Source organism: Hyaena hyaena, unplaced genomic scaffold (assembly GCF_003009895.1).
Source record: "Hyaena hyaena isolate Hyena2069 unplaced genomic scaffold, ASM300989v1 scaffold_785, whole genome shotgun sequence".
NCBI lineage: Eukaryota > Metazoa > Chordata > Mammalia > Carnivora > Hyaenidae > Hyaena > Hyaena hyaena.
Genome location: NW_024081420.1, coordinates 773,621 through 800,553, shown reverse-complemented (window position 1 = coordinate 800,553; position 26,933 = coordinate 773,621). Strand labels below are relative to the sequence as shown.

The following is a 26,933-nucleotide window of genomic DNA, read 5'->3' as shown; positions in this document are numbered from 1 at the left end:
ATAAAGAGGATTTAAGAGTGGGGAAGATGATTAAGGTACTTTCTAACCCAGATGATGTACCACGATTCTATATTTGGATGATCAACAAGTTCCTAAGCTGTAAGTTAGAAAATACTGATTTCAAATACAGGTATACCTTATTTTTATTGTACTTTGCTTTACTGCACTTCACAGACACTGTCTTTTTACAAATTGAAGGTCTGTGTGGCAACCCTGGTCCAGCAATTCTAAAGGCACCATTTTTCTAACTGTATTTGCTCACTTAATGTCTCTGGTCATATTTTAGTAATTCTCATAGTATTTTTTAAAATTTTTACTTATTTTTGAGAGAGAGTGCAAGCAGGAGAGGGGTGGAGAAAGAGGGAGTGAGAGACTCCAAAGCAGGCTCCATGTTGTGAGTGCTGAGCCCAATGTGGGGCTCAAACTCATGAACCATGGGATCATGACCTGAACCAAGATCAAGAGTCGGACACTTACCTGACTGAGACACTCAGGCATCCCAATTCTTGAAATATTTCAAACTCCAAATTATACATATCTGTTATGGTGATGTGTGATCTCCGATGTTCCTACTGTAGTTGTTTTGGGATACCACAAACCACACCCATATACAGTGGAGAACTTAATAAGTGTTGTGTGTGTTCTGACTGCTCTACCTGCCAGTTCTTCCCCTGCTTCTCCCTCTCCTTGGGCCTTTCTAGTTCCTGAGACACAGTAATATTGAAATTAGACCAATTAATAACCTCTCAGCAGCCTCTAAGTATTCAAATCAAAGGAAGAGTCCTACATCTTTACTCTGAATCGAAAGCTAAAAATGACTAAGCTTGTCAGGTAAGAAAACCAACAAAGGCTAAAAGCTAAGTCTCTCGCACCAGTCAGCCAAGTTGTAAATGCAAAGGAAAAATATACTGAAGGTAAATGCAAAGGAAAAATATACTGAAAAATACTGAAGGTGCTACTCCTGTGAACAAATGAATTGTAAGAAAGCAAAACATTCTTTGGAGAAAGTTTCAGTGGTCTATCAAAGCACCCACAACATTCCCTTAAACCAAGACTCAATCTAGACAGTACTAGGGAGGCTGAGAGGTGAGGAAGCTGCAGGACAAAAGTCTGAAATTAGCAGAGTTTGATCTGTGAGGTTTAGGAAAGGAAGCCATCTTTGTAATGTAAAATTGCAAGGTAAAGCAGCAAGTGCTGCTATAGAAGCTGCGGTAAGTTCTCCAGAAGATCTGGCTAGGATCATTAACGAAGGTGGCTTACTCTACAGCAGATTTTCAATGTAGACAGAACAGCCTTCTATTAGAACAGCGTCTTTAGAAAATGCCATCTAGGACTTTCACAGCTACAGAGGAGAAATTAACAGGTGACTTCAAAATGTCGAAGGACAGGCAAACTGTCTTGTCAGGAGCTGACGCAGCTGGTGAGCAAAGTGAAGCCAATGCTCACTTAACATTCTGAAAATCCTAGGGCCCTAAGAATTATGCTAAATCTACTCTGCCTGTACTCTGTAAACAAAACAACAAACCCTGGATGAAAACACATCTGTTCACAACATGGTATACTGAAGGGATTTAAGAAGCCCCCTGTAGAAACCTACTGCTCAAAAAAATTGATACCTTTTAAACTACTACTACTTACTGACAATGCACCTGTTCACCCAAGAGATCTAATGGAGATGAACAATGAGACTAATGCCGTTTTCATACCTGCTAACACAATATCCATTCCACAGCCCATGGACCAAGGAGCAACTTTGACTTTCAAGTCTTTATTATTTGAGAATATTTCATAAATCTATAATTGTCAGAGACAGTGATTCCTCTGATGGATATGGGCAAAGTAAACTGAAAACCTTCTGGAAAGGATTCACCATTCTAAATGCCATTAAAAACATTCATGATTCGTGGGAAGAGGTCAAAATATCGACAATAACAGAAGTTTGGAAAAAGGTAATTCCAACTCTCATGGATGATTTCAAGGCTTCAAAACTTGAATGGAGGAAGCAATCGCAGATGTGGCTTTCCTGTGACACTGGCTTCACTGCAGTGGTCTAGAGCTGAACCCACAGTTATCTTCAAGGTATGCCTGTATACTGTATACACTGAACATACTGTTGAAAGGAAATTCTAAATAAAAACGTCTTCGATGTGTCTCTTATAATACCATATTCACCAGGGTTATTTCATATGTTGGTCTTTAGCTGTGATAGATCCAGGTTAAATGTGAATAAATACTAAAAGTTACCAATAAATACGGCACTGTGATGATAGCAGAGGCAGCTGCAGAGCAATAATCAGTAACACAAGCTAGTGGTCAGACCACCAGGTTCAAATTCCCCTTGGTTTACCACATGCTCTTGGTCAAGACACCTCAACTTCCTACTCTTTCTATGACTCAGATCCCTCACACGTAAGATGGGGGTAATGATGACTGCACTCATCTTGTAAGTTTGTTAAAAGAATTAAATGACTTAACATTATCTATTACTTCCTAAAATCTAAGATATTCTTTTCATATATGCTTTCCAGTCATCATCCATAAGCAAATCCTCGGGTTAGGTCCATTCTGAATTTAAAGTCTAAAAAGGAAAGCAATACCAGCCTAGACAAACTTCTTGTCCATCAAAACAGTTTCTAACGAGCTGGCAACTTCAGTACGTTTATCTGATTTTCCAACAAAATATAAGATGTTCTGAGAATGGTCAGTTACTAGGTCTAGTCAGCCCACATTTGAGTACACAAAGCTCTGAGAAACTGAAGCAGTAAAATCAAATAGAAAGTAGAAACCCATATCCATAAGCCATACTGACCACCAACCATGGATGAGGTACTACATATAAGATATAGTCAGTCTCTCCCCTCAAAGAGCTCAGAATCATTTAGAAAGACAAAAGAATAAGGAGAAGAGTATTTCAGTTAGCGTCTACTTTATACTCATAGACATTATTTAAAGTTACTAAGGAAACAACGTATGCTTTTGAAAATTAAAAAAAAAATCAAGGCAAATAATAAATATAAAAATAAATAAAAATTCACGAGTCATCAAACACATTATGGTTAAACTCCTGAAGAGTCAGAAACAGTGAGCGCTGTAAATGTGGATAACACAGAATCTGGAAGGATCTACATAGAGGAGCTAATAAAACTTAATGTGAAGGACAGACACTGAGCATAAAGACTATGAGCAAAGATATATTAATTTGAGAAAGTTTCTTAATTTCTCTGCCCTCATTTTTTCATCTATGAAATAGAAACACAATCTACCTTATCATTATTTTGAAAAGTGAGTTAATATAAGTACTAAAACTAAGTGCCTTACATAATAAGTGCTCAAGAAATATTCACTGAAAAGGTGAGTCAAATCATACAAGGCTGTGGCACAGAAGACTGAAAGACTGCCCTTGAGAGCAAAGACCTGTCTTTCCTGCCTCACAATGCACCATGTACAATGTCTGCAGTGGTATCAGCAAACTAAATGGCTACGGAGTTGAATTCACTGTGAAGAAAAAAAGAGGTCACAGAAAACTGACAGAGATGACACAACTGTTGTTTAGTGAAATCAATCTTGGTTTTGCCTGAAAAGTAGGAAGAGACCGAGGACAGAGAAAGGGGCTACTGTACTAGTCTAGCTTGACAACTTAACCATCCCGTGATGAAAACTTAACCATATGTAAAGGGAACAAAAAGGACAGAAAAATAAAAACTACACGGCAAAGAAAGGAAATACTAGCTTAGAAGTCATATTTTAAAATGGCACATTATAAATTTTCAATACAGATATGTTAAATAAGTGAGATAATTATTTAAAAAAAAAAAACACTCATCAAGAGCATAAAGCATATTCAAAGAACTTAACCATAGTGCTGTGGAGTAACCCGAAGGACAATACAATTACATCCCAATCTACTAAAAATACATTTGTTAAAGACGAAAATGGAAGGCACTGGCTCAGACTTTCTTGGGAGTAAGTCCCATTTAAAAAAAAATAAAAAGAGGAAATCCATCTCACACTCTCACAGACTATACTGAGTTTTCTAAAGTCTAAGAAAATATATCAATGATCAACTAAGGGTGTTAAGACTCATATTCCAATTATCTTCTAATTGCTCTGCAGAGTCCTATAAGCTCCAAGAAGTCTCCTTAAAAGTGAGGAAGGGGGCCCTGCAGTGGGAGTGAAGTCTGAAAAGAGAAAGTAAAGATGAGCAGAAATGGCTGTGGACCTCATTTCTGTTTATAAATTCTGCTTCTCACTAAGATTTTCTTTGAAGAAAAATATCCATAGATTTTTTTTTATTCTGAACATATAGAATCTATAACCTATACAATACTAGTAGTTATACAGTTCAGAAAAGAGTGACATAATATATTCCAAGTACTGAAAGGAAAAAACCTACAATCAAGAATACCCTACCAATATTGTCATTTGGAATTGAAAAATAATGGGTTTCCCAGATAAACAAAAGTTAAAGGAAATCATCACCACCAAAACAGTTTTACAAGAAATGTTAAAGGGTATTCAAGTGAAAACAGAAGAAAATTCTGAAAAGAAAAAAGTTCACAGCTAATGTCCTCAATGGGGAAAACTGAAAGCTTGCCCCCTAAGGTCAGGAACAAGACAGGGATGTCCACTCTCGTCACTATTATTCAATAATATAGTATTGTAAGTCACAGCCTCAGCAATTAGACAACACAAATAAATAAAAGGCATCCAAACTGGCCAGGAGGAAGCCCAACTTTCACTCTTCACAGATACTCTATATGCAAAACCCTAAAGATTCCACCAAAAAACTGCTAGAACTGATCCATGAATTCAGCAAAGTGGCAGAATATAAAATCTATGCACAGAAATTGGTTGCATTCCTACACACCAATAGTGAAGCAACAGAAAGAGAAATCAAGGAATCCACCATATTTAAAATTGCACCAAAAACCATAAAACACCTAGGAATAAATCTAGCCAAAGAGGTGAAAAGTCTATACACTCAAAGCTACAGAAAGCTAATGAAAGAAATTAAAGAAGACACAAAAAAATGGAAAACTATTCCATGCTTCTGGATAGGAAGAACAAATACTGTTAAAATGTCAATAGTACCCAAAGCAATCTACATATCCAATGCAGTATCTATCAAAATAGCATTCTTCACAGAGCTAGAACAAACAATCCTAAAATTTGTATGGAACCAGGAAAGATCCCAAACAGTCAAAGCAATCTTGAAAAAGAAAACCAAAGTAGGAGGCATCACAATCCCAGACTTAAAGCTGTATTACAAAGCTGTAATCATCAAGACAGTAATACTGGCACAAGACCAGACACTCAGATCAAAAACACAGAACAGAGAATCTAGAAATGGACCCAAAAACGTAGAGCCAACTAATCTTTGACAAAGCAGGAAAGAACATTCAATGGAATAAAGACAATCTCTTCAGCAAGAGGTGCTGGGAAAAATGGACAGCGACATGCAGAAAAATGAACCCGGATCACTTTCTTCCACCATACACAAAAGTAAACTCAAAATGGATGAAAGACCTAAATGTAAGACAGGAAGCCATCAAAATCCTCAAGGAGAAAGGAGGCAACAGCCTCTTTGACCTTGGCCGCAGCAACTTCTTACTAGACATGTCTCCGGAGGCAAGGGAAACAAAAGCAACCATGAGCTATTTGGACCTCATCAAAATAAAAAGCTTCTGCACAGAGAAGGAAACAATCAACAAAATTAAAAGGCAACCGATGAAATGGGAGAAGATATTTGCAAACAACATAACAGATAAAAGGTTAGTATCCAAAATCTATAAAAAACTTATCAAGCTCAATACCCAAAAAACAAATAATCCAGTGAAGAAATGGGCAAAAGACATGAATAGACACTTGTCCAAAGAAGACATCCAGATGGCCAACCGACTCAACATCTCTCATGTTGAGTGATGCTCAACATCACTCATCATCAGGGAAATACAAATCAAAACCACAGTGAGATACCACCTCACATCTGTCAGCATGGCTATCATTAACAACTTAGGCAACAATAGATGTTGGCAAGGAAGTGGAGGAGGATCTCTTTTGCACTGCTCGTGGGAATGCAGCCACTGTGGAAAACAATATGGAGGTTCCTCAAAAAATTAAAAATAGAACTACCCTATGACCCAGAAGTTTCACTACTAGGTATTTACCCAAGGGACACAGATATGCTGTTTCAAATGGGCACATGCACCCCAACGTTTGTAGCAGTACTACTGACAATAGCCAAAGTATGAAAAGAGCCCAAATGTCCATTGATGGATGAATGGATAAAGGAGATGTGGTATATATATACAATGAAGTATTACTCGGCAATCAAAAATAATGAAATCTTGCCATTTGCAACTACATGGATGGAACTAGACAGTATTATGCTAAGTGAAATTAGTCCGAAAGACAAGTATCATATGACTTTACTCATATGAGGACTTTAAGATACAAAATAGATGAACATAAGGGAAGGAAAGGAAAATTAATGAAAAAATAGGGAGAGGGACAAAACATAAGAGACTCTTAAATATAGAGAACAAACAGAGGGTTGCTTGAGGGGTACTGGGAGGGTGGCTGGGCTAAATGGGTAAGGGGCATTAAGGAATCTACTCCTGAAATCATTGTTGCACGATATGCTAACTACCTTGGATGTAAATTAAAAAAATAAATACAGAACATTCCATCCAAAAACAACAGAATACACATTTTTTTCAAATGAACACAGAACATTCTCCAGAATAAATCACATGTTAGCTAACAAAACAAGTCTCAATAAATTTAGGAAGAGGAAGACTGAAATCAAATCAAGCATCTTATTCTACCACAATACTATGAAACTAGAAAGCAATTACAAGGAAAAAAAAACTAGAAAAAACACAAACACATGGAAGGTAAACATGCTACTAAACAACCAATGAGTCAATGAAGAAATCAGAGAAAATGAAAAAAATACATTAAGACAAAAATGAAAACACAGAAGCACAAAATCTTTGGGATGCAGCAAAAGCAGTTCTAAGAGGGAAATTTATAGTGATACAAACCTACCTGAAGAGACATAAAAAATCTCAAATAAACTAATCTTGGACCGAAAGTTATTATAAAAAAGAAGCACGGGGTGCCTGGGTGACTCAGTCGCTTAAGCGTCTGACTGCTGATTTCAGTTATGTCATGATATCACAGTTCGTGGGACTGAGCTCCATCTGTGCTGTCAGCACCAAGCCTGCTTGGATTCTCTCTCTCTGGTCTCTCTGATGCTCATGGGTACACTCACTCTCCCTCTAAATAAATAAACTTAAAAAAAAAAAAAAAAAAGCTTGAAGGAAAGGAATGATAAAGATGAGAATGGAGACAAAACAGAGACTTAAAAAAATTTAGAAAGGGGCGCCTGGGTGACTCAGTCGGTTGGGCGGCTGACTTTGGCTCAGGTCATGATCTCACGGTCTGTGGATTCGAGCCTTGCGTCGGGCTCTGTGCTGACAGCTAGCTCTGAGTCTGGAGACTGTTTCAGATTCTGTGTCTCCCTCTCTCACTGACCCTCCCCTTCTCATGCTGTCTCTCTCAGAAATAAAACATTAAAAATTTTTTTTTTTAAATTAGAGTCAATGAAACCAAGAACTGATTCTTTGAAAAGATAAACCAAAGTAATAAACTGTTAGCCAGACTCATCAACAAAAAAAGAGAACTCATAAAATCTGAAAGGACAAAGGAGGAGAAATAACAACTGATACCACAGAAAAATGAAGAGTTGTGGAGAATGCTATAAAAAAAATTATATGCCAACAAATTAAACCACCTAGATGAAATGGATCAACTTCCAGAAACAATCTTCTAAGACTGCATCAGGAAGAAAGAAAACTTGAGCAAACTGATTACTAGTAACAAAACTGAACTGGCAATCAAAAAACTTCCAACAAACAAAAGTCCAGGACAAGATGGCTTCACAGGTAAATACTACCAAACATTTAAAGAAGAGTCAATAACCTATTCTTATCTAACTATTCCAAAATATAGAAGACGAAGGAAAACTTCCAAATTCACTCTATAAGGTCAATGTTATCCTGCTTCTAAAACCAGACAAAGACAATACAAAAAAAGAAAAATACAGGCCAATATACTTGATGAAGATGAATGCAAAATTATCAACAAATTTCAGCAAAGCACATTTAATAATACCTTAAAAGGATCATTCATCACAATCAAGTGAGATTTATTCCATGGATGCAAGGATTGATATTTGCAAATCAATGTGATACATGACATTAACAAGTGAAAGGATAAAAACCACATGATTATGTCAATAGATGCAGAAGAAGAATCTGACAAAACACATCTGTTCATGATAAACACTTTCAACAAAGTGGGTTTAGAGGGAACATACCTCAATATAATAAAGGCCATATGTGAAAAACCCACAGCTAACATCATTCTCAATGGTGAAAAAACTGAAAGTGTTTCCTGTAAGATGAAGAGCAAGACAAAGATGTCCACTCTCACAACTTTTATTCAGCATAGTACTAGAAGTCCTAATTGCAGCAGCCAAAAAATAAGAAATAAAAGGCATCCATATTGCTAAGGAAGAAGTAAAATTGTCATTATTTTAAGATGACATGGTATTATATATAGAAAACTCTAAAGATGCCACCAAAAAACTATTAGAAGTAAAAAATGAAACAGTAATGTTGTAGAATACAAATATACAGAAATCTGTTGCATTTCTAACACTAATAACGGAGCAGAAAGAGAAATTAAGAAAACAATCTCATTTACAATTGTACCAAAAAGAATAAAAACACCTAGGAATAACTTTAAGTAGATGAAAGATCTATAGTCTAAAAACTATAAGAGACGATGAAAGAAACTGAATACAACACAAACAAGTGGAAAGATATACAATGGTCATAGACTGGAAGAATTAATATTGTTAAAATGCCCATACTACCCAAAGCAATCTACAGATTGAACACAATCCCTATTTTTCACAGAACTAGAACAAATAATCCTAAAGTTTATATGAAACCACAAAAGACCTTGAACAGTGAAAGCAATCTTGAGAAATAATAACAAAGCTGGAGGTATCACAATCGCAGATTTCAAGATGTACTATACAAAGCTATAATAATCAAAACACTATGGCACTGGCACAAAAAGAGACACAGAGATCAACGGTACAGAATAGACACCTCAGAAATAAATCCACACTTGTACAGTTAATTAATCTCTGACAAAGGAGGCAAGACTATACATACAATGAGGATAAGATAGTCTTTTCAGTAAATGGTGTTGAGAAAGCTGGGGAACTACAAGCGAAAGAACAAACCTGGACCACTTTCTTCAAAAGTAAAGTCAAAATGGATTTAAGACATTAAAGTGAGAATACAAACCATAAAAATCTTAAAAGAAAATATACACAGTAATCTCTCAGACACAGGCTTTAGCAACATATTTATGGATATGTCTCCTGAGGCAAGGGAAACAAAAGCAAAAATAGACTATTAGGACTACACCAAAATAAAAAGCTTCTGCACAACAAGGAAACCATCAACAAAACAAAAAGACAAACTACTGAATGGAAGAAGATATTTGCAATATCCAATTTGATATATCCAATAAGGGGTTAATATCTACAATATATAAAGAACTTACACAACTCAACACCAAGAAAAACCACGTAGTATGATTAAAAAATAGGCAGAAGACCTAAATAGACATTTTTCCAAAGAAGACATACAGATGACAAACACACACATGAAAAGATGCTCAGTATCAGTAATTATTAGGGAAATGCAAATCAAAACCACACAGAGTATCACCTCACACTAGTAAGAATGGCTAGTATCAAAATGAGAAGAAATAACAAGTGTTGACAAAGATGTGGAGAAAAGAGATTTATTATGCTAAAATAAATCAAACAAAGAAGCAGCACCTGGGCAGCTTAGTCCATTAAGCATCCGACTTCAGCTCAGGTAATGATCTCAGTTCATGAGTTCAAGCTCCACATGGGGCTTGCCACTATCAGCACAGCCTGCCTGCTTCAGATCCCCTCTCTCTCTGTCCCTCCTCCTCCTCTCTCTCTCTCTCAAAAATAAACATTAAAAAAAAAAAAAAAAAGAATTTCAGGGGGAGGGAGACGATTAGGGAGAAAAAAGTCTAAAAAACTTCTTCAAGGAGGCAATTTCAAAAACGGAGGTGTTGGGGCGCCTGGGTGGCTCAGTCGGTTAGGCTTCTGACTTGATCTCAGTTCATGAGTTCAAGCTCCACATGGGGCTTGCCACTATCAGCACAGCCTGCCTGCTTCAGATCCCCTCTCTCTGTGTCTCTACTCCAACTCCTCGAAGAAATCAAAAATAAACATTAAAAAAAAAAAAAAAAAGAATTTCAGGGGCACCTGGGTGGTTCAGTTGGTTAAGCATCTGACTTTGGCTCAGGTCATGATATCACAGTTTGTGGGTTTGAGCCCAGGTCAGGCTCTGCGCTGCTAGTTCAGAGCCTGGACCCAGCTTTGGATTCTGTAGCTCCCTCTCTCTTTGCCCCTCCCCCATTCATGCTCTTTATCTCTCTCAAAAATAAATATTTAAAAAATTTAAAAAAATTTTCAGGGCATGTGGGTGGCACAGTCAGTTGAGTGTCCAACCTCAGCCCAGGTCACAATCTCACGATTCGTTGAGTTTGAGCCCCACATCAGGCTCTCTTAGTGCAGAGCCTACTTTAGATCCTCTCTTCCCGTCTCTCTCTGCAACTCCCCCACTCACACTCTCTCAAAAATAAATAAAACATTTAAAAAATAATAATAATACACAAGCCCCCTTGCAAAATAAAAATGCATGGCCCCTTTATAAAAAAAAATCAAAGAAAGATAGATATGATTAATCTATATGTGGGAAAAAACAATCTACAACAAATTAAGACATACTACTAAAAAAGGACAACTTCCAGGTAATGGGCCTGGAGGAGGGCACTTGTTGGGATGAGAACTGGGTGTTATATGGAAACCAACTTGACAATAAACTATATTTAAAAAATAAATAAATAAGAAGGACAACTTTCTAGATACACGCTAAGCACAATCTGATAGGGTAAACTTAAAAATAGTTCTGAGATGGAAAGATGGATGGGTAAATAAGTAGATATGTGATCAAGTCCAATCTGGAGACCTAACTGATGGGCATAATGGTGTTTACTGTACAATTCTTTAAACTTTCTTGTACATTTGAAATTTTTCATAACAAAATGCTGGGTGGATTGCAATTTAAAAGTAGTTCTGAGGGGCACCTGAGTGGCTCAGTTAAGCATGTGCCTTTGGCTGAGATCATGATCTCAAGGTTCATGAGTTCAAGCCCCACATCGGGGCTTTCATTCTCTCCCTCTCTCCTGCCTTTACCCCACTCACACACGCATGCAATCTCTCATTCTCTCTCTCTCAAAAGAAACAAAAAAATATTTAAAAAATAAAGTAAAAGCAGTTTTAAATGGCAGACATTCTGAAGGAGAAAAATCAGTTTTTAAGATTGCACCTAATAAGCTGATCTCCAGATTTGCAATGAAGGGCTCAAAAACACTCTAGTTCTCTAAAGAAATAGCAAGTACTGATAAAGAGTTGCCAACTCTTTTTAAACACCGAAGTTATAGGTGTTTGTTCTAAGAACACTGAAAGTTAACAACTCAGTTTTCACAAATACTTGAGAAGGCCAAAATTTAGCAAAACAATTTTCACAAATAAAGTTTCCAAGTATCTATTCTGCCTAGCTAGAATAAGTTCTTTCATCTTGCTTCATTCATAACTTCTCTATTAGCTGGCAGGTATTTCTGGATACGTAGAACCTGCATTGTAATTTACAGAGGAATAGCATTATGTATATATTTACATAAGGAAAAAAAGAGAGAGAAATTTTAAAAGTGTAGGCTACTTTTGTCCTCCATTGTACTTGATGCTCGCACATCCAGAGTGAACAGACAGAAGATGTGAGTCAAAATGCTGGTGCCTCAGCCTGCCTCAACCTGCCCAGTACCTCTCATAACAGGAGCATCCTGCTGGGCTGAGCATGATTCTAGCATACATAGGCAAGCATTTTCTTATCACAAACTTAATCACTAGCCAAATGTGTCTTCTGGAACTCAGCCTCAGTGACACGTTCCTCCAGTGTCACAGGAGGAAAACCTAGCGTGTTCATGGAAAAACAGTTTGTATGTCTCTAATCTCTAATCCTTCCTTAGACATTATTCAAGGATAATTTTGACCGTCAGTAATTTGTGCATTACATTCCAACCTCAGAACCTCACCTCAAATAAAATACAACTGCACTGTATGCATTTGAAATATGAAGAGCTCTGGATTGGTGTCAGCAAAGGTAGACTCTAGTCCCAGCTCTATTACTAGCTGTGTGATCCTGGGCAAGGAACTATAACCTGAATTTCAATTTCCTCATCTATATAAGGCAGTTAGTTGAGATGGTCCCTTAAGTTCCCTGACCATGTATCTATGAATCATGCACATTTTTCAAAATGTGTCAGCAATATGTCTAGCCAGTGTAGTTTACCTAGTTTGTTGTCTAATAGTGAATAATACGTATTAGCAATCAGCAGCTCAGAGGACTAGGAAAAGTTATACGATACTAACATGCTATAAAGTTTGATAATTTTCCTTTCCAGAAAGTAAAAAAAAAAAAAAAAATTAAAAATTTTCACTTGAAGACTTCTATTTCTCCAATACAGAAAAAATAATCAGCAAGAGAATCATTAAATTACAGACCAATATTAGAAGGAGGTGTAAATAAAGTCAGTTGTTTTAAAATATATTTAACCATTGGCAAGATGGTTTAAAATGATATAACCTATTATGTTAATAATGCAAATACAGAACAAGAATCAAAGAACTGTTTGCTCTGACTAAAATATTTAAAATTCACTATCTGGACCTTAAAAAGTGTTTTATAAGAGATAGTTTTGTTCCCTCTGCCACCTATTTTACAAACAAACAAAACAAAGAAGTATTCTACAAACAAAAAAATCTGCTCTCATTCTCATTATTTATTGCAATGGTTTACAAATCTGACTGCATATTAGAATTATCTGGGAAGTTTAAAGGACTTTTTTGAAACATCTGACGAGCAGACCTCATATGAGCAATTTGATCAGAATCTCTGGAGAGCATTAGAATCTCCGAGGCATTAGAATTTTTTTTTTTTTAAATCTCCAGATGATTCTAACATGCAATCAGACTTCAGCTCTCAAATATCACAGATGGGAGAGGAAGTTGGGGAGGAAGCTTGTTTTTGTTGTTGAAGAGATAGGTCGGCTCAAGCAAAAAGAAAAGTTTACTTTGGCTTCACCCAAGAAATATAAATATTAAAAATCCAAGGACCTTCAATTAAAATAAACATTTTTGGCATTTTTAAAAATAAAAATGTTTTTAAACCCCTAATAGCCTTCCCTCAGTATATTAAAGCCTACAGTCTTATATCTATATAGTGAAATAGCCATTTAAATAAAAACTACTTTCTACTAAATTCACTTATCTATGTTTTCTCGAGTTGCATGGTATACAGATGCTCAATCTATGTGTTCCTTAAAAGCTGACAGTGCATACATTTTGGAAATCTGTATCACATTACTCAGTGCATTAAGAGCATATGATAATTGTTTTATCTGCTGTTGTATCAGAAATGATTAATTCTAGTGTTTTTAATTACAATTTCACTAATAAAAGTGGGTAAGACAGCAATGTATACCTTAATAAAAGGAATCATTAGTAAATGAATGACAATGTATCAAGATTTAAGAAAAGACACCTTTAGAGTCACCTTGGAATGCTGAGTAAGTAGTCTAAGGTGACACTCAGCTCATCCATATTTGTCTGTTCCAGGCATAATGGAATTGTCAGAATGAGGCCACTTCGTCTGTCCTTTCCTCCTATTAAAAGAAAAAGATATAAATATAACATGTAATAGATATTAAAGCACTAAATAAATGTTTGAGTCCAATGTTACTAAAACAAATAGTGCTTATGACAGAAAAAGAAAAAACTAATAGATGTTTATCTTCTATATTATAAATGTTTATAGTAATAAAGCAAAATTATACAAATTTGAGAAAAAATAAAAGAAAAAAATTCACCCATGGAATCCTCACTTAAAGCAATCACCATTTGTTCAATTTGCTTCCAGTCTGTTTCTTAATGTAATTAATCGAGTACCTGTTTGTCTAGCACTGTAAGCATTTATGAGAAAAATAAATTTCCAATCAACCTCAGAAGAAAAGCCTCATGTCATAAGAAATAAGAGTATAAAATACAAATTCACTGGCTAGACTGTGCTGTATAAAATACATAAAGTATTATCAAAAAAGGATTTAGAAATGGAGAAAATGGTAAGAGCTGTGATAAAGGTGAAAAATTTTGTAGAAAAGACTTAAGAAGAATGGGTAGAATTTATAAGCCAAGTTAAAAGAGTACTGGAGTATTCTGTGACAAGAAATGGTCTGAGTTAACTCACAGAGGTCAGACCAGCATTCTGCATTCACAAGGACGAAGTCCTGCCCAGCTGAGAAGAGCACATGGGACCTGGATATAGAAGCATGAAAGCCAGGCAGTGGAACACTCTCGCATTTCATTTATGTTCTAGCCCTCTTCAATTTTCCATAAACATTAAAATCTAGCTAATACTGGGGCACCTTGATGGCTCACTTAGTTAAGCGTCCAATTTCAGCTCAGGTCATGGTCTCACGGTTGATGGGTTCAGGCCCTGCGTCGCACTCTGTGCTGACAGCTTGGAGCCTGGAGGTGGGTTCAGATTCCGTGTCTGTCTTGTCGGTCTGTCTGTCTCTCTCTCTCTGCCTCTCCCCCGCTCACACTCTATCTGTCTCTCAAAAATAAAACACTAAAAACTTTTTTTAAAAATCTAACTAATACACATAGCTTCTTGAAAAGTTCCCCACATGACTGACTTTCACACTGAAGTCCATACTCTGACCCCACTGACATTTATGGCAATTTCAGAAGCTTAAAAACCAGCAAATAGTAAAGGTAAAAATGTTGTATGATCTCTAGAAATCTATCACTAAAAACTGAAAGCTATGAAGTGGAAAAAAACAACTCCTATAAGTGACATGAGGGCAATTCATGACATACCTACCATAAATGACCTTCTTTTATTAGAATACCCATATAAGTTAATGATATTCAACCAGTTTGTTTAACATAAATAAATGTATTCAAATGGTTTGACTTAATAGATAATCAATAATGACTTCAACTACTCATGGTTTTGTCTAGGTTTTACTTTTTTAAAAAATGGATTATACCCATGGTTTTCAAAATGTATCCCCCAAATGATTTTGGTTTGAAAAGGTTTTCTCTTTCAAACTAAACAAGTTTGAAAATTACTGGTTGAAATAATTAATGGTCAACAGAGGAAGCTCAGAGGAATGGGCTAAGGGAAGTTTTCATTTGCTCCTCAAAAATCACTAAGCTTTATCAGAGCATCAAGCAAATCTGCAGACCCACTGTGGAAATGTCTTCAGGGGACAGGTCTAACATTCAGGACTACATTTAACCTCGTGCCCTCAGCCACCACTAAGGGGCAATAAAATAATCACTAGAGTAAACGAAAAAGAGAAAAGCCAAGAGGAAAAAGGCTTTCAAGATAGTTATGGCTAACCAAGTTGAATGCTGCACAGTTAAATGTCATAAAGATGCAAAAATGTCATTAATAAAAATTATAAAAGAATAATATCACTTCTTGGCAACAGTGTGGGCAAACAGGCATTTTCATACACTGTTACAAGAAACAGAAATTGATGCAATATTCTTAGAGTGTAATCTGACAAAACACAAATTTAAATATCAATTCTCCTTAACACTTCCACTTATGGGAAGTTATACTGCTGACCTTGTACAAAGTACACCAACAATGTACATTAATATTAGAAAAGAATGGTGAAAATATAAGCATCAACTGGTAAGGAAAGTTTTTTTAAAAAAAGGAACTACATTAAGAAAAGAAACAAGAATACTAGTGAAATACTAGTAAAACTTCTTTTATCCTTTATAATCTACACTAGAAAGACATGCCATTTTACAGAGGGATACAATACACTTTTTTAAAAGGACATTAGATCATTTAAAACCTAAAGATCAAGACAATTCTGATAGGATCTAAAGAGAAAAAGAAAGAAAAAGCAAGATGATAAAAAGATTAAAAAAAATAAAAAGCTAAAGTAACCCTTAACAGGCAGGCCATAGTACCTATTCCAAAGCACATGCAAATTTACTCAATGATCCATAATTCCAGAAAATCACTATACTCAAAGTACTATGCTACTGCTCTCACACTAACATAGTATTTTGCAGTTTCTCTTGGATTCTTAGCTGATACATGCTTTTGGGCTAATAACTAGAGATAGATGCAAGCCTGTATAACCATGTTCAGTGAAAAGTGAAAACCATGTAACTGATGTTTCCTAATTCCTTCAAGTGCACTGAAACTATCTCGGGAAAGATGGAAGACAAAGCTAAGATACAGGATACCATACAAACTAATTCTGTATTTCAAAAATAATTATTTTGGTGCTGGTTCAATTATTCTTGGCCGGTATTATTTTCTTTTTATATAAAAAGTGAAATATCATGACATCTACCTTGTAGAGGTCATTTTAATCAATTACAGAATAAATACTGGCCTGCCAAGTACCAACAGTGACAGAGGTGACTCGCACAGTTATCCATTCTGAGAGGTCTCAGAATTATCTCTGAAACAAAACCTTCACAGAAAAATGCAATTCTGTCAAACTTGTCAAAGAAAAAAGTTTTAACAAATTTATACATCAAACACTTCCAATTTTATAAAGAAAACATACCTGAAAGGAAGGCAAGTTTTTTCTTCAGAATAGGTAATATTACTGAGGCCTCCATTTTACTCCAATAAACCTCCTCAATTCTGAAAACAAAGAAAGTTAAAGGTCAACTACAAGATCATAATTATTCTATGAAATACATTCTTATGATAGCTTATCCCAGGGTGTCTCAATTTCAGCATTACTGATATTTTGAGTCAGATTACTTACTCTATTTTGTAAGAATTGTCCTGTACTTGTATTTGGCAGCACCCCGGCCTCTACCCGTTAGAAGACCAGTAGTATTCTCCCTTCCAAGCTCTAACAACAAAAATATCTCTAGACTTTGTCAAATACCCTCTGGGAGGCAAAATCACAGCCAGTTGTGAATCACTGGCTTAATGATTTCTGGGTTTGTTGTTGTTGTTGTTGTTTTAGTAGGCTCCATGCCCAAGGTGGGGCTAGAACTTCGTACCCTCAGATCAAGAGGCACATGCTTTAACAACTGAGCCAGCCAGGCACCCCATTGGCTTAAGTGTTTTTCAAAGTAGCTTGGGCTAGAACAGTGTCTAGTACATAGCAGTAACTGTATAAATTACTGTCGAATAAAGGAACGAACCAACTACTCAATCTTTTCTGTATTCCTCTCCTTATTAATTATACAGCTGAATTCTAAACATTCCACTACTAAATGACTGTCTGATTTTTCATATTTTTGCTTCTCCGTATCACATTGTAACACATCTTATAGTCATGTTTACCTCAAGATATTTCCTAATACACTGTTTCAATTTTTCCCCCACTGTCTCCCTCTCTCCACATTCTGAATTTTTTTTTTAATTCTCCAGGGAAAATTCTGATTAACCCAGTTGATTTTTTTTCCTACTGAGGAAGTGGTTTGGTTCCTACCATATTTACTGTTTTTGGTTTAATTTTCTATTGTCCACTTGGCCACAGCCAGGGGTTATGGCTAAATACAAAATGGGACTATCCATACAGCAAGGCCTAAGGCCAAGAGGATCCCTTAAAAGAAAGCTTCAATATGGCAGACATCTAGAGGCTTAGCCAACCCAAGATATTATTAAAACAGGATTCTGAAGTGAGGACATTTAAAAAAAAAACAAGAAAATTAAAGATTCAATTATATTATCCACCTATACTTAGTTGCATATATAAGAGAGTATTCTCTATCACATTTTATCCTTCCCTCCCTGACCCTCCTCACACCCACCAATCACAATATAGTGACAATTACAATATTCCATGAACTACATTCTATTTAGTTAAGCCATACTCTTCTTTTTCTAATAGCCTCTTTTTTTTTTTTTTTAATTGAGATAACTGACATATAGCATTATATTAGTTTCAGGTGTACAACATGATTCGGTATTTGTATTTATCGAGAAGTGATCAACACAGTCTAGTTAACTCTATCACCATACATAGTTACATAAATTTTTTTTCTTCTGATGAGAACTTTTAAGACCTACTCTCTTAGCAATTTTCAAATATGCAATACAGTATTATAAACGATAGTCACTACAAAGCTTACTCTTGAAAATAATTTTCAGGTACAGTAGAAAATGTGACTCCATATGAAAGTATATTACTTGCTCAGCAAATAATTGCAATAAACTTATCCCATTTCAGGTGCTGTCCTATCAGCTGGAGCTAAAAACAAGTCACAGCCCTGTCCTGGGGGAAAAACGTAGGTTTTTTAAGAAAAAGGTTTAAAAAAAAAACAACCTCAGATATTAACAAAACATAGACTTAATATTTTAAATAATGACTAAGAAAGATTAAAGAAGTTTATTATTTTATAGCTTTTGTGCATACAACTAAAAAAAAAAATCACCATTATTTGTACCTGTCTTCAAAACAAAAATGCTGTCAAACTATATAGGATATATTTTTCTCATTTTATTCCTGAATATTCGTTCATTTTTGTTCACCATTAGCCCCAGCTGACATACAACTGCTAGGAAAAATTATGGAAAAACTCACACTATACATTTCAAATCTGAAACCAGTAGTATTTTATGTTTCCAGATCAGTATCTTGACCTGATGAGTCAGTTCCCCAGCTCTACAAAAACCAGACAGCTCAGATTCACATCTCTGGTCCCTTCTCTTGTGACCATCTTGTCAGAGACCAGGTTTGAAAGCTTAATGATGTCAGGGTTCAGAGCAAGTTGCCCCTAGATATACCACTTGGATAGATTATATTGAGCTAAAACAAAAGACACAGGAAGAAACTCTTACCTTCCCCCGGCTGCCTAAAAGAACAGATAAAGGCCTGCTCCAGGAAGAGAGCTATCACGATAGATAACCACATTCTAATACTAACTCAAGGCAGTAGGCAGGAGGAACTTAGGCAAACTTTTTTTTCTTTTTAAAGATTTTACGTTTAAGTATTCTCTATCTGTAAAATGGGACTTGAATTCACAGCTCTGAGATCAAGAGTTGCATGCTCCACCAAGTGAGCCAGCCAGGCGCTTAAACTTTACTCTTTGATAAAATTTTGATATATAGGGGCTCCTGGGTGGCTCAGTCAGTTACGCAGCCAACTTCAGGTCAGGTCATGATCTCTGCATGGGGCTCTGTGCTGTCAGCTCAGAGCCTGGAGGCTGCCTCAGATTCTCTATCTCCCTCCGTCTCTGCCTCTCCCCCACTCACATTCTGTCTCTCTCTTTCTCAAATATAAATTAAAATTTTTGATATATATGTGTATAATATATATGTATATATAATACACATTTATAATTTATATGTAAAATATATACGTGTGTATGTATATACAACACATGTATATAGTATATATATAGTATATATATACTATATACGTACTATATATATACTATATATATACTATATACATACTATATACGTGTGTATGTATATACAACACGTATATAGTATATACATATGTGCTACTATCTTGATTCATGCTAAGGCAACCTTTGCCTCCCATTGCTTCTGCAATCATCAGTGCAAATGGCAAGTGATATAAGAATTGTTATAAAAACAGTTTTGGGGCAACAGGGTGGCTCAGTGAGTTAAGCATCCTACTTCAGCCCAGTTCATAATCTCACCGTTTGTGAGTTCAAGCCCCGCATCATGCTCTATGCTGACAGCTCAGAGCCTGGAGCCTGCTTCAGATTCTGTGTCTCCTCCCTACCCCCCCACCCCCCACCTCTTCCCACACTTGTGCGCTCGCTCACGCTCTCTCTCAAAAATAAACATTAAAAAAAAATTTTAGGGGCACTTGGGTGATTCAGTCAGTTAGGCGTCCAACTTTAGCTCAGGTCATGATCTCACAGTTCGTGGGTCCAAGTCTGGAGCCTGCTTCAGATTCTGTGTCTCCCTCTCTCTCTGACCCTCCCCTGCTCACACTCTCTCAGAAATAAATAAAACATTAAAAATTTTTTTAATTTTAAGTCATAAATAAACAAAAGAACAGAGCACAGAAGAGAGTAAATGTAAGTACTGTGCTGCTATAAAACTAAAAAAAACAAAAAAACAAAAAAAAACGAATTAATACTAAAACACAAAACAAAACAAACAGGTTTTGATCTCAGAGACCCGTACAAGCTGGACAAGACAACTGCTGCTCTAGAACATCAATGGGACGCTCCCACCAAGGGATTTCAGCCCTGAAGGGGTAATTCCAATAACAGTACAACTCCGTCATAGAAAGAGAACTGGCTTCCTAAACAGACTTTTCTTTTGGCATAGGCGCAAAACCACCTGCCTTGGTTCCTTACTATTTTCCGGGCCTATTTCACCATCCTTATCAATTCTGTGAGCTATATAATGTCCTTCCAATAAATCTCCTTTCTGCTTAAGTTACCTAGAGTAGCCTTCTCATCTAGTCAGTGGAGAAACTCGATTGATATAGGAAGTTAAACTGCAGTTTAGAGTTTAGTAGATTGTGCCTGCAATCACACAATGCTGCTTTTTTCTTTAAACCTGTTGCTATTTATTCTGAATGAAAATGTCAGTCAATACTAAGGTTTTCAGCCTTGCTACAATAAAACCCAATTAACCAGTACCCATGAGAAAACAGCATCTGGAATTCCTAAGATCCCACAAGGCAAAAGAAATGACAGCTGCAGGGGCGCCTGGGTGGCTCAGTCGGTTAAGCGTCTGACTTCGGCTCAGGTCATAGTCTCACAGTCCGTGGGTTCCAGCCCCATGTCAGGCTCTGTGCTAACAGCTCTTGTTTCAGACTGTGTGTCTCTCTCTGCCCCTCCACCTCTGTCTGTCTCTCTCCCTTGAAAATAAACATTTAAAAAAAAAAAAAAAAAAAAAAGGAAAGAAAGAAATGACACCTGCAGCTGACCCTTAAAGTAGTATCTGTGTATCCAAAGTTTACAAGCTAAGTTATTGATTTTATGCTGAGAAGTATCAATTTTTTCACCATATATTTTTTCATATACTTAAAGTGAAAAAGGAAGATGGTCTCAGTCCCCAGACTAGATGTACCTTGACACATTGATATCCAGAAGCAATATTATTTTTTGTCACTGTGTCCTGAGATGGATGCTTTATCCAAACTTTCCATTACTTTACAGAACCATCTCAGCATGAAAACCTGACTTTTTTTTAAATTAAAGTTTTTTTAATAAAAGTATTTTTGTTTTTTATTTTTTCAAGAACATGTTAAAAATGATGAAGAAGTAGCTTAAAGTAATGAGAAATACAAGTTTTTGAGTATGTAGGCCAACTCAAATGGCCTGATTGATAAAATGTGAAGCAGTCAAGAAATGAAAGCTGTGATGTCTACCCTTCTAGAGTGTCCCTTCCATCTATCTTTCATTGCTGTCACAAAAGAGAGGAGTAATGAAAAATGATTACTACTATTTCCAATTAAGCATAGTTTTTCAAAAATTATTCAAAAATATTTTTAATGTTTATCTTTTTTTGTGAGAGAGAGAAAGAGAGGGAGGGAGGGACAAAGATAACGAGCTGGGGAGGGGCAGAGAGGCAGACAGAATCTGAAGCAGGCTCCAGGCTCTGAGCTGTTAGGTTTGAACCCATGAACCATAAAATCATGACCTGAGCCAAAGTTGGACGCTTAACTGACTGAGCCACCCCAGGTGCCACTCAAAAGTTATTTTAGATTTGCTAGTCATCAGTACAGAAAAAAATAACAAAAACAAATTTGTCTATCTCTGGTTGTCTTATATAACTCACAGATAGTTAATGAACAAAACACAAAAAATAAAGGAAAATCTTGCAAAACATAACCATCCACTACCATCACCACAATAAAATGTTAAATAACACAAAGGTACCTGCTTATGGCTGTTCTCTAATGGTATAGTTATAGATCATTATTTTTCATAAGAAGCTTATTCAACCTAAATATATGTGAGTGGATTTTATTCTCAAAGAAGTAATGAAGCCAATGATGAATATTTACCTGATATTAACAAAGCAAGGGAAATAATGTTCTTAAAAATTTGCTAAATGAAGCTAAGAAATGGAAGAATTAAACAATTCAAAACAACAAAAGCATATTTCACATACGGTCATTTAAAATGACCTACATTGGGGATATCTGGGTGGCTCAGTCACTTAAGCATCAACTTCAGCTCAGGTTGTGATCTCACGGTTCATGGGTTCAAGCCTGTGTCGGGCTCTGTGCTCCTGCTTCAGATCCTCTGTCTTCCTCTCTCTCTCTCTGCCCCTCACATACTCTCTCTCAAAAATAAACATTAAAATTAAAGTAAATTAAATTAAATGACCTATTTTGTTACAATTTATTAAATATGAAAGAAGCAGAAAGTCAGTTTCTAGTAAATGAGGTGCCTTAGAGACAAGTGAATATGAAGAAAAATATTCAACCATAAATGCATGTTACCCTCAATCAAAAGTAAGAAACATGGAAATATCATCATTTCTAGAAGCAAAATAAATCCTACCTAAAACAGAGAGAGTATAGTTAGAGATAATAAATTCTGAGAACTAGATATGCAAAGGAGACTAAGTTTCAACTGTTATCTATGATCATCATCTACTTTGAATATCTCTCTCAAAATCGTGGAGCATTAAAAAAGGAAACTTGGGGCAGCCAAATAGTTAAACTGCCATCTTGTCCCCCAAAGAGCAGAGACCAAGTCTGATTTATCTTTGTATTTATTCATTCGTTCATTCATTCCTCATTTAACAAAACTGTAGTAAGCACCTAATGAATCAAGGCAAGCCTAGGTGCTAGACAGACCTGGCGTGCAAAAAGTATCTAATAAATGAATGTATAAATAATAAAACAAACACTAAAATAAACCACCCTAGGAATCACAAGTAACTGGATGTCAACACCTCCTAGTATTGCAAACATAGGATCACATGTGCATGCTTTTCCTTCAAAGCAGTGTCTCCCAATTTCTTTCTACTGGGAGTCTCCCACAGGATCCAGTAGGTATATAAATTGCTGGGATGCTGGAGAAAGGCAGGTTCCTGATGGACAGATGGACATCAATGGTGCTACAAGAGGGCAGCCATTAGAGGGCAGCAGAGGATGTGCTGAGTAACAGGAAAAGAGAATTGAAAGCCTTTTAATCAAGACTGGGCAAATTACACTTCATAAGAGATTGTAATTGATGACATGAGTGGGTGCACTGGAACTCCTCTCTCAATAAGTATAAATCAACCAGTTTATTTGGAAAATTTAGTTAGATTCTTCCAAGCGCTTTAACAACCAGCGAAAACCCATTAGGATAGCCTGAGGCTAACTAAATCATCTCTAATAAGTCTACATCATGTAGACACATAATGGCGATGAACAAAATCAGAATGCAGGCTCCTTAGCCTGCATTTTCAGAAGAAATACTACAGCTGTCCTTAAATTTAGATTAGAAATACCTTTAACTGTTGGTACAAAATAAGAGCAATCTTGGAGATAAAACAAGCAAGCACACATATAGACACTCACTAACTGGGTTCATTACTCTATATATTCAAATATAAAATTATGCAGAAATAAACATTACTCAACTCTATAATACTACATCAAAAGCAGATCACAAGGTGAAAATTTACATAATTTTTCATTATGGCAGGTGCCAGTGTATGATTATTAACTGGTTTTACAATACTGACAGTTCTAAATGGAAAAATAATCCTTTTTGGATAGATTTTAAATAAAAATGATAAAATAATGGTTAGCTTTCCCCATAATACGCATTTAGCCAAAAATGTAATTCTTCTAAATAAAATTGAAAGCTAAAAGGATTGCCATATAGTATCATTTTTACAGATGCATCAGGACCTAGTTTATTCAAGGAATAAGAGGGAGAAAATAAGAAAGGTTGGAAAAAGAAATATTTTAAGTTTGCTATGAAAATATCAATAATCTGCCTAGAAAGAAAAAAACTGTATATTGAGTTCAGGTGGGACATTAAAAGTCCTATACTGTAACTTCAAAAATTCAAAAACCTACTGCTAATGGTGATGATAGCTCACCGCTTAAAAACTCTCTTCAAAAACAATAAAAGCAGCTACTCCTAACACCACTCTTCTAGCCAACCCTGTTTTTCAAAGGAGTTACAGACACTTACATCTACAGGGTCAGAAACATAAGGAATTTAGCTCCTTAAGCATTTTTCCACAACTCTAGCTATTCTACCAAACGTTTAGCAGCTGCAAACTTCCATTTTGAAGGTCCAGCTTTAAAAATTCTTTAACTCTATTAATTTTTCAACTCTCTGGCTCTCCTTGCTGTATATTGATTAATTCTCAGGAGTTTGACTGCTTCACCAAAACTGGGGAAGCAAAGGAAAAAGGGATATTGCTTTAGAAAATTATATAATTATAGAAGAATAAAATTCCAGGAAAGTAATTTCTGGCATCCCCAGCTATAGAGTACCTCATGGCTAGAGCCTCTTTATATGCTTCCAAAGCTCTCAGATGAGCTGTCTACCTGCATGGCTCAGTCTACACTGAGCTCCAAGAAGCCTGGGTCACTTGCTTCTCCAAGGCAATGATTATGTCCACTGAGTTCACCTGGCTGGGTAGGTCTCCCTCCATCATCAGAGGAAGACAGATGCCCAGCCCTCATCACTTTACAAACTCATTGTCTCATTTCTAGATACTAACACCTCTTCACCTGCCACAGGTGTCTCCCACCCTCCTCTTTATGTCAGAATTTCTCTGGGTTATCACCAAACCTCTTCTCTCCCAACCTTTATCATAGAAAGTGCTCTTACTCTATCTTTGGCAAAGACATACATGCCTTTCATTGAGCTGATCTCAGACAAAATTCAATACCCCAGACATAAACAGTTTAATAGATTTGAACAGAGGTTCATATGTATCATCAGATTCCTAATTTCAAAGAATTGGCATACAAATTAATTTTTAGTACCTAATTATTTATATGTTGGATACCACACATTCACAAAGGAACTTTTGTCCAAGTGAAATCTAACATCTAACACAAATTGAGATTGTGGCACTATCACATTTTTTTGTTTATATAATGTCAATAAAAGGCACATACCAAATACCACACTGGAAAAAAGATAAAAAACGGTACTAAAAACTTTTATTTAGAATAATTAATACAATGGAAAACTACTCAAAAATGGAATTATAATATTACCAGGAAGAAGCCAGTGGAACACATGAAGTTATTTTCCATCATTTAAAAAACAACATATATTAAAAAAAGTGATACTTTAACATTTTTGAGGTAACACTACAAGAATAATACTGAACATACTATAAATCCTTTAGCTTGTTGAATAACTGAAATGTCACTTCATTATCAATGGAACAAAGTAATTTATGGCACATGAAAAACTATTTATAGAATGATCACCTCTTTTATACCTCATAAGGACTGTTAGTAATACTAGATACCTTTCCCAAGCAAAGACCTCCCCTACTGAAGACTTCTCTGCCATGGAATTCTGTTCCAAAGAGCTACTCCCTCTGAAAAGTAATTTAGTGCAGTAATAAATAAAGATCATGGCCTTGCAGGCTAGGTGTGGCTCCAAGGCAGCCACTCACTAACTAGGTGGCTTAGACAATTCCTTTAATTTCTCTTCAGGGGCATAATCACTGAACTCACTCACAGGACTGAGGACTAGGTGAACATATCTATAGTGTTTTAATATACTCCAGGATGGTAGGCATTCAATAAATAGCACCTATTGTTAACAGGTAAAATTTACTTCCTCCACTAATTACTGATTTACTATCAATGACTCTCCAAAAGCCATGGTCAAATCATTCCCTCCTAAGGCTTTCTTGGCCCAACACACTAAGATAGCCACAACCTGATTACAAACAAGTAACTTATTAATACACCCTGGCATTTTTTATGTTCAATATTATTTCATCCTCACAACAATATACTATTTTGTTAGTATCTTCATATTTTCTGATTTCAAAAAAGTGAGGCACAGAGAATTTCTCAAGATCATACAGAAATTAACAGATTTATAAATCACAGACTTAAAACCATAGAGAGCATCTACTCCAACTTTTTCATTTTATTGATAAGCAAACTGCCTTAGTTTGGCTGCTATAATAAAAATACCATAGACTGAGTGACTTATAAACAATAAAACCTTCTCATGGTTCTGCTCAGGCTGCTATTTAACAAAATACCACAGAGTGGGTGCCTTATAAATAATAGAAATTTATTTCTCACACTTCTGAAAACTGACAAGTCTAAGATCAATATGCAGGTGGATTCACTGTCTGATGAAGGCCCACTTCCTGCTCTACAAGAGGACCATCTTCTACATGTGTCCTCACATGGTAGAAAGGGCAAGGGAGTTCTCTGAGGTAAAAAGAGCACACTAATTGCCTCCCAAGGCCCATCTTGAAATACCATCACATTGGGGAATTGTTTTCAACATATGAATTTTGGGGAGACACAAACATCCCATCTAGAACAGAAACTGAGATCTAGAGGACATATATTTACCCTCCTAAGGCTACACAGCAAATAACATTAAACCCGGTTTCATGAAATTTTAAAACCCTGCACAGCGCTTCTCTCCACTCTATTATTTTATCACATAATAAAATCTAAATTAAAAACACACAAATCAGGGTGCCTGAGTGGCTCAGTTGGTTGAACATCTGACT

The 26,933-nt window shown here is 36.0% G+C and overlaps 1 protein-coding gene across 3 annotated transcripts in view; it reads right to left on the bottom strand.

Annotated features, from left to right (window-relative positions):
- Positions 1–26,933, bottom strand: part of SESTD1 (SEC14 and spectrin domain containing 1) — a 143,723-nt gene that overhangs the window by 80,692 nt on the left and 36,098 nt on the right. Inside the window, exons 2-3 of one of the 3 annotated variants that reach the window (XM_039219064.1) lie at positions 16,855–16,934; positions 13,803–13,911 (exon numbers count right to left, since the gene is read on the bottom strand). In XM_039219064.1, coding sequence (XP_039074995.1) covers positions 13,803–13,911; positions 16,855–16,909 — 164 coding nt within the window. In that variant the 5' untranslated portion in view covers positions 16,910–16,934. Of the gene's footprint in view, positions 1–13,790; positions 13,912–14,492; positions 14,564–16,854; positions 16,935–26,933 lie in introns of those variants that run through there. The other 2 variants (XM_039219065.1, XM_039219066.1) reach the window with 2 other exon arrangements.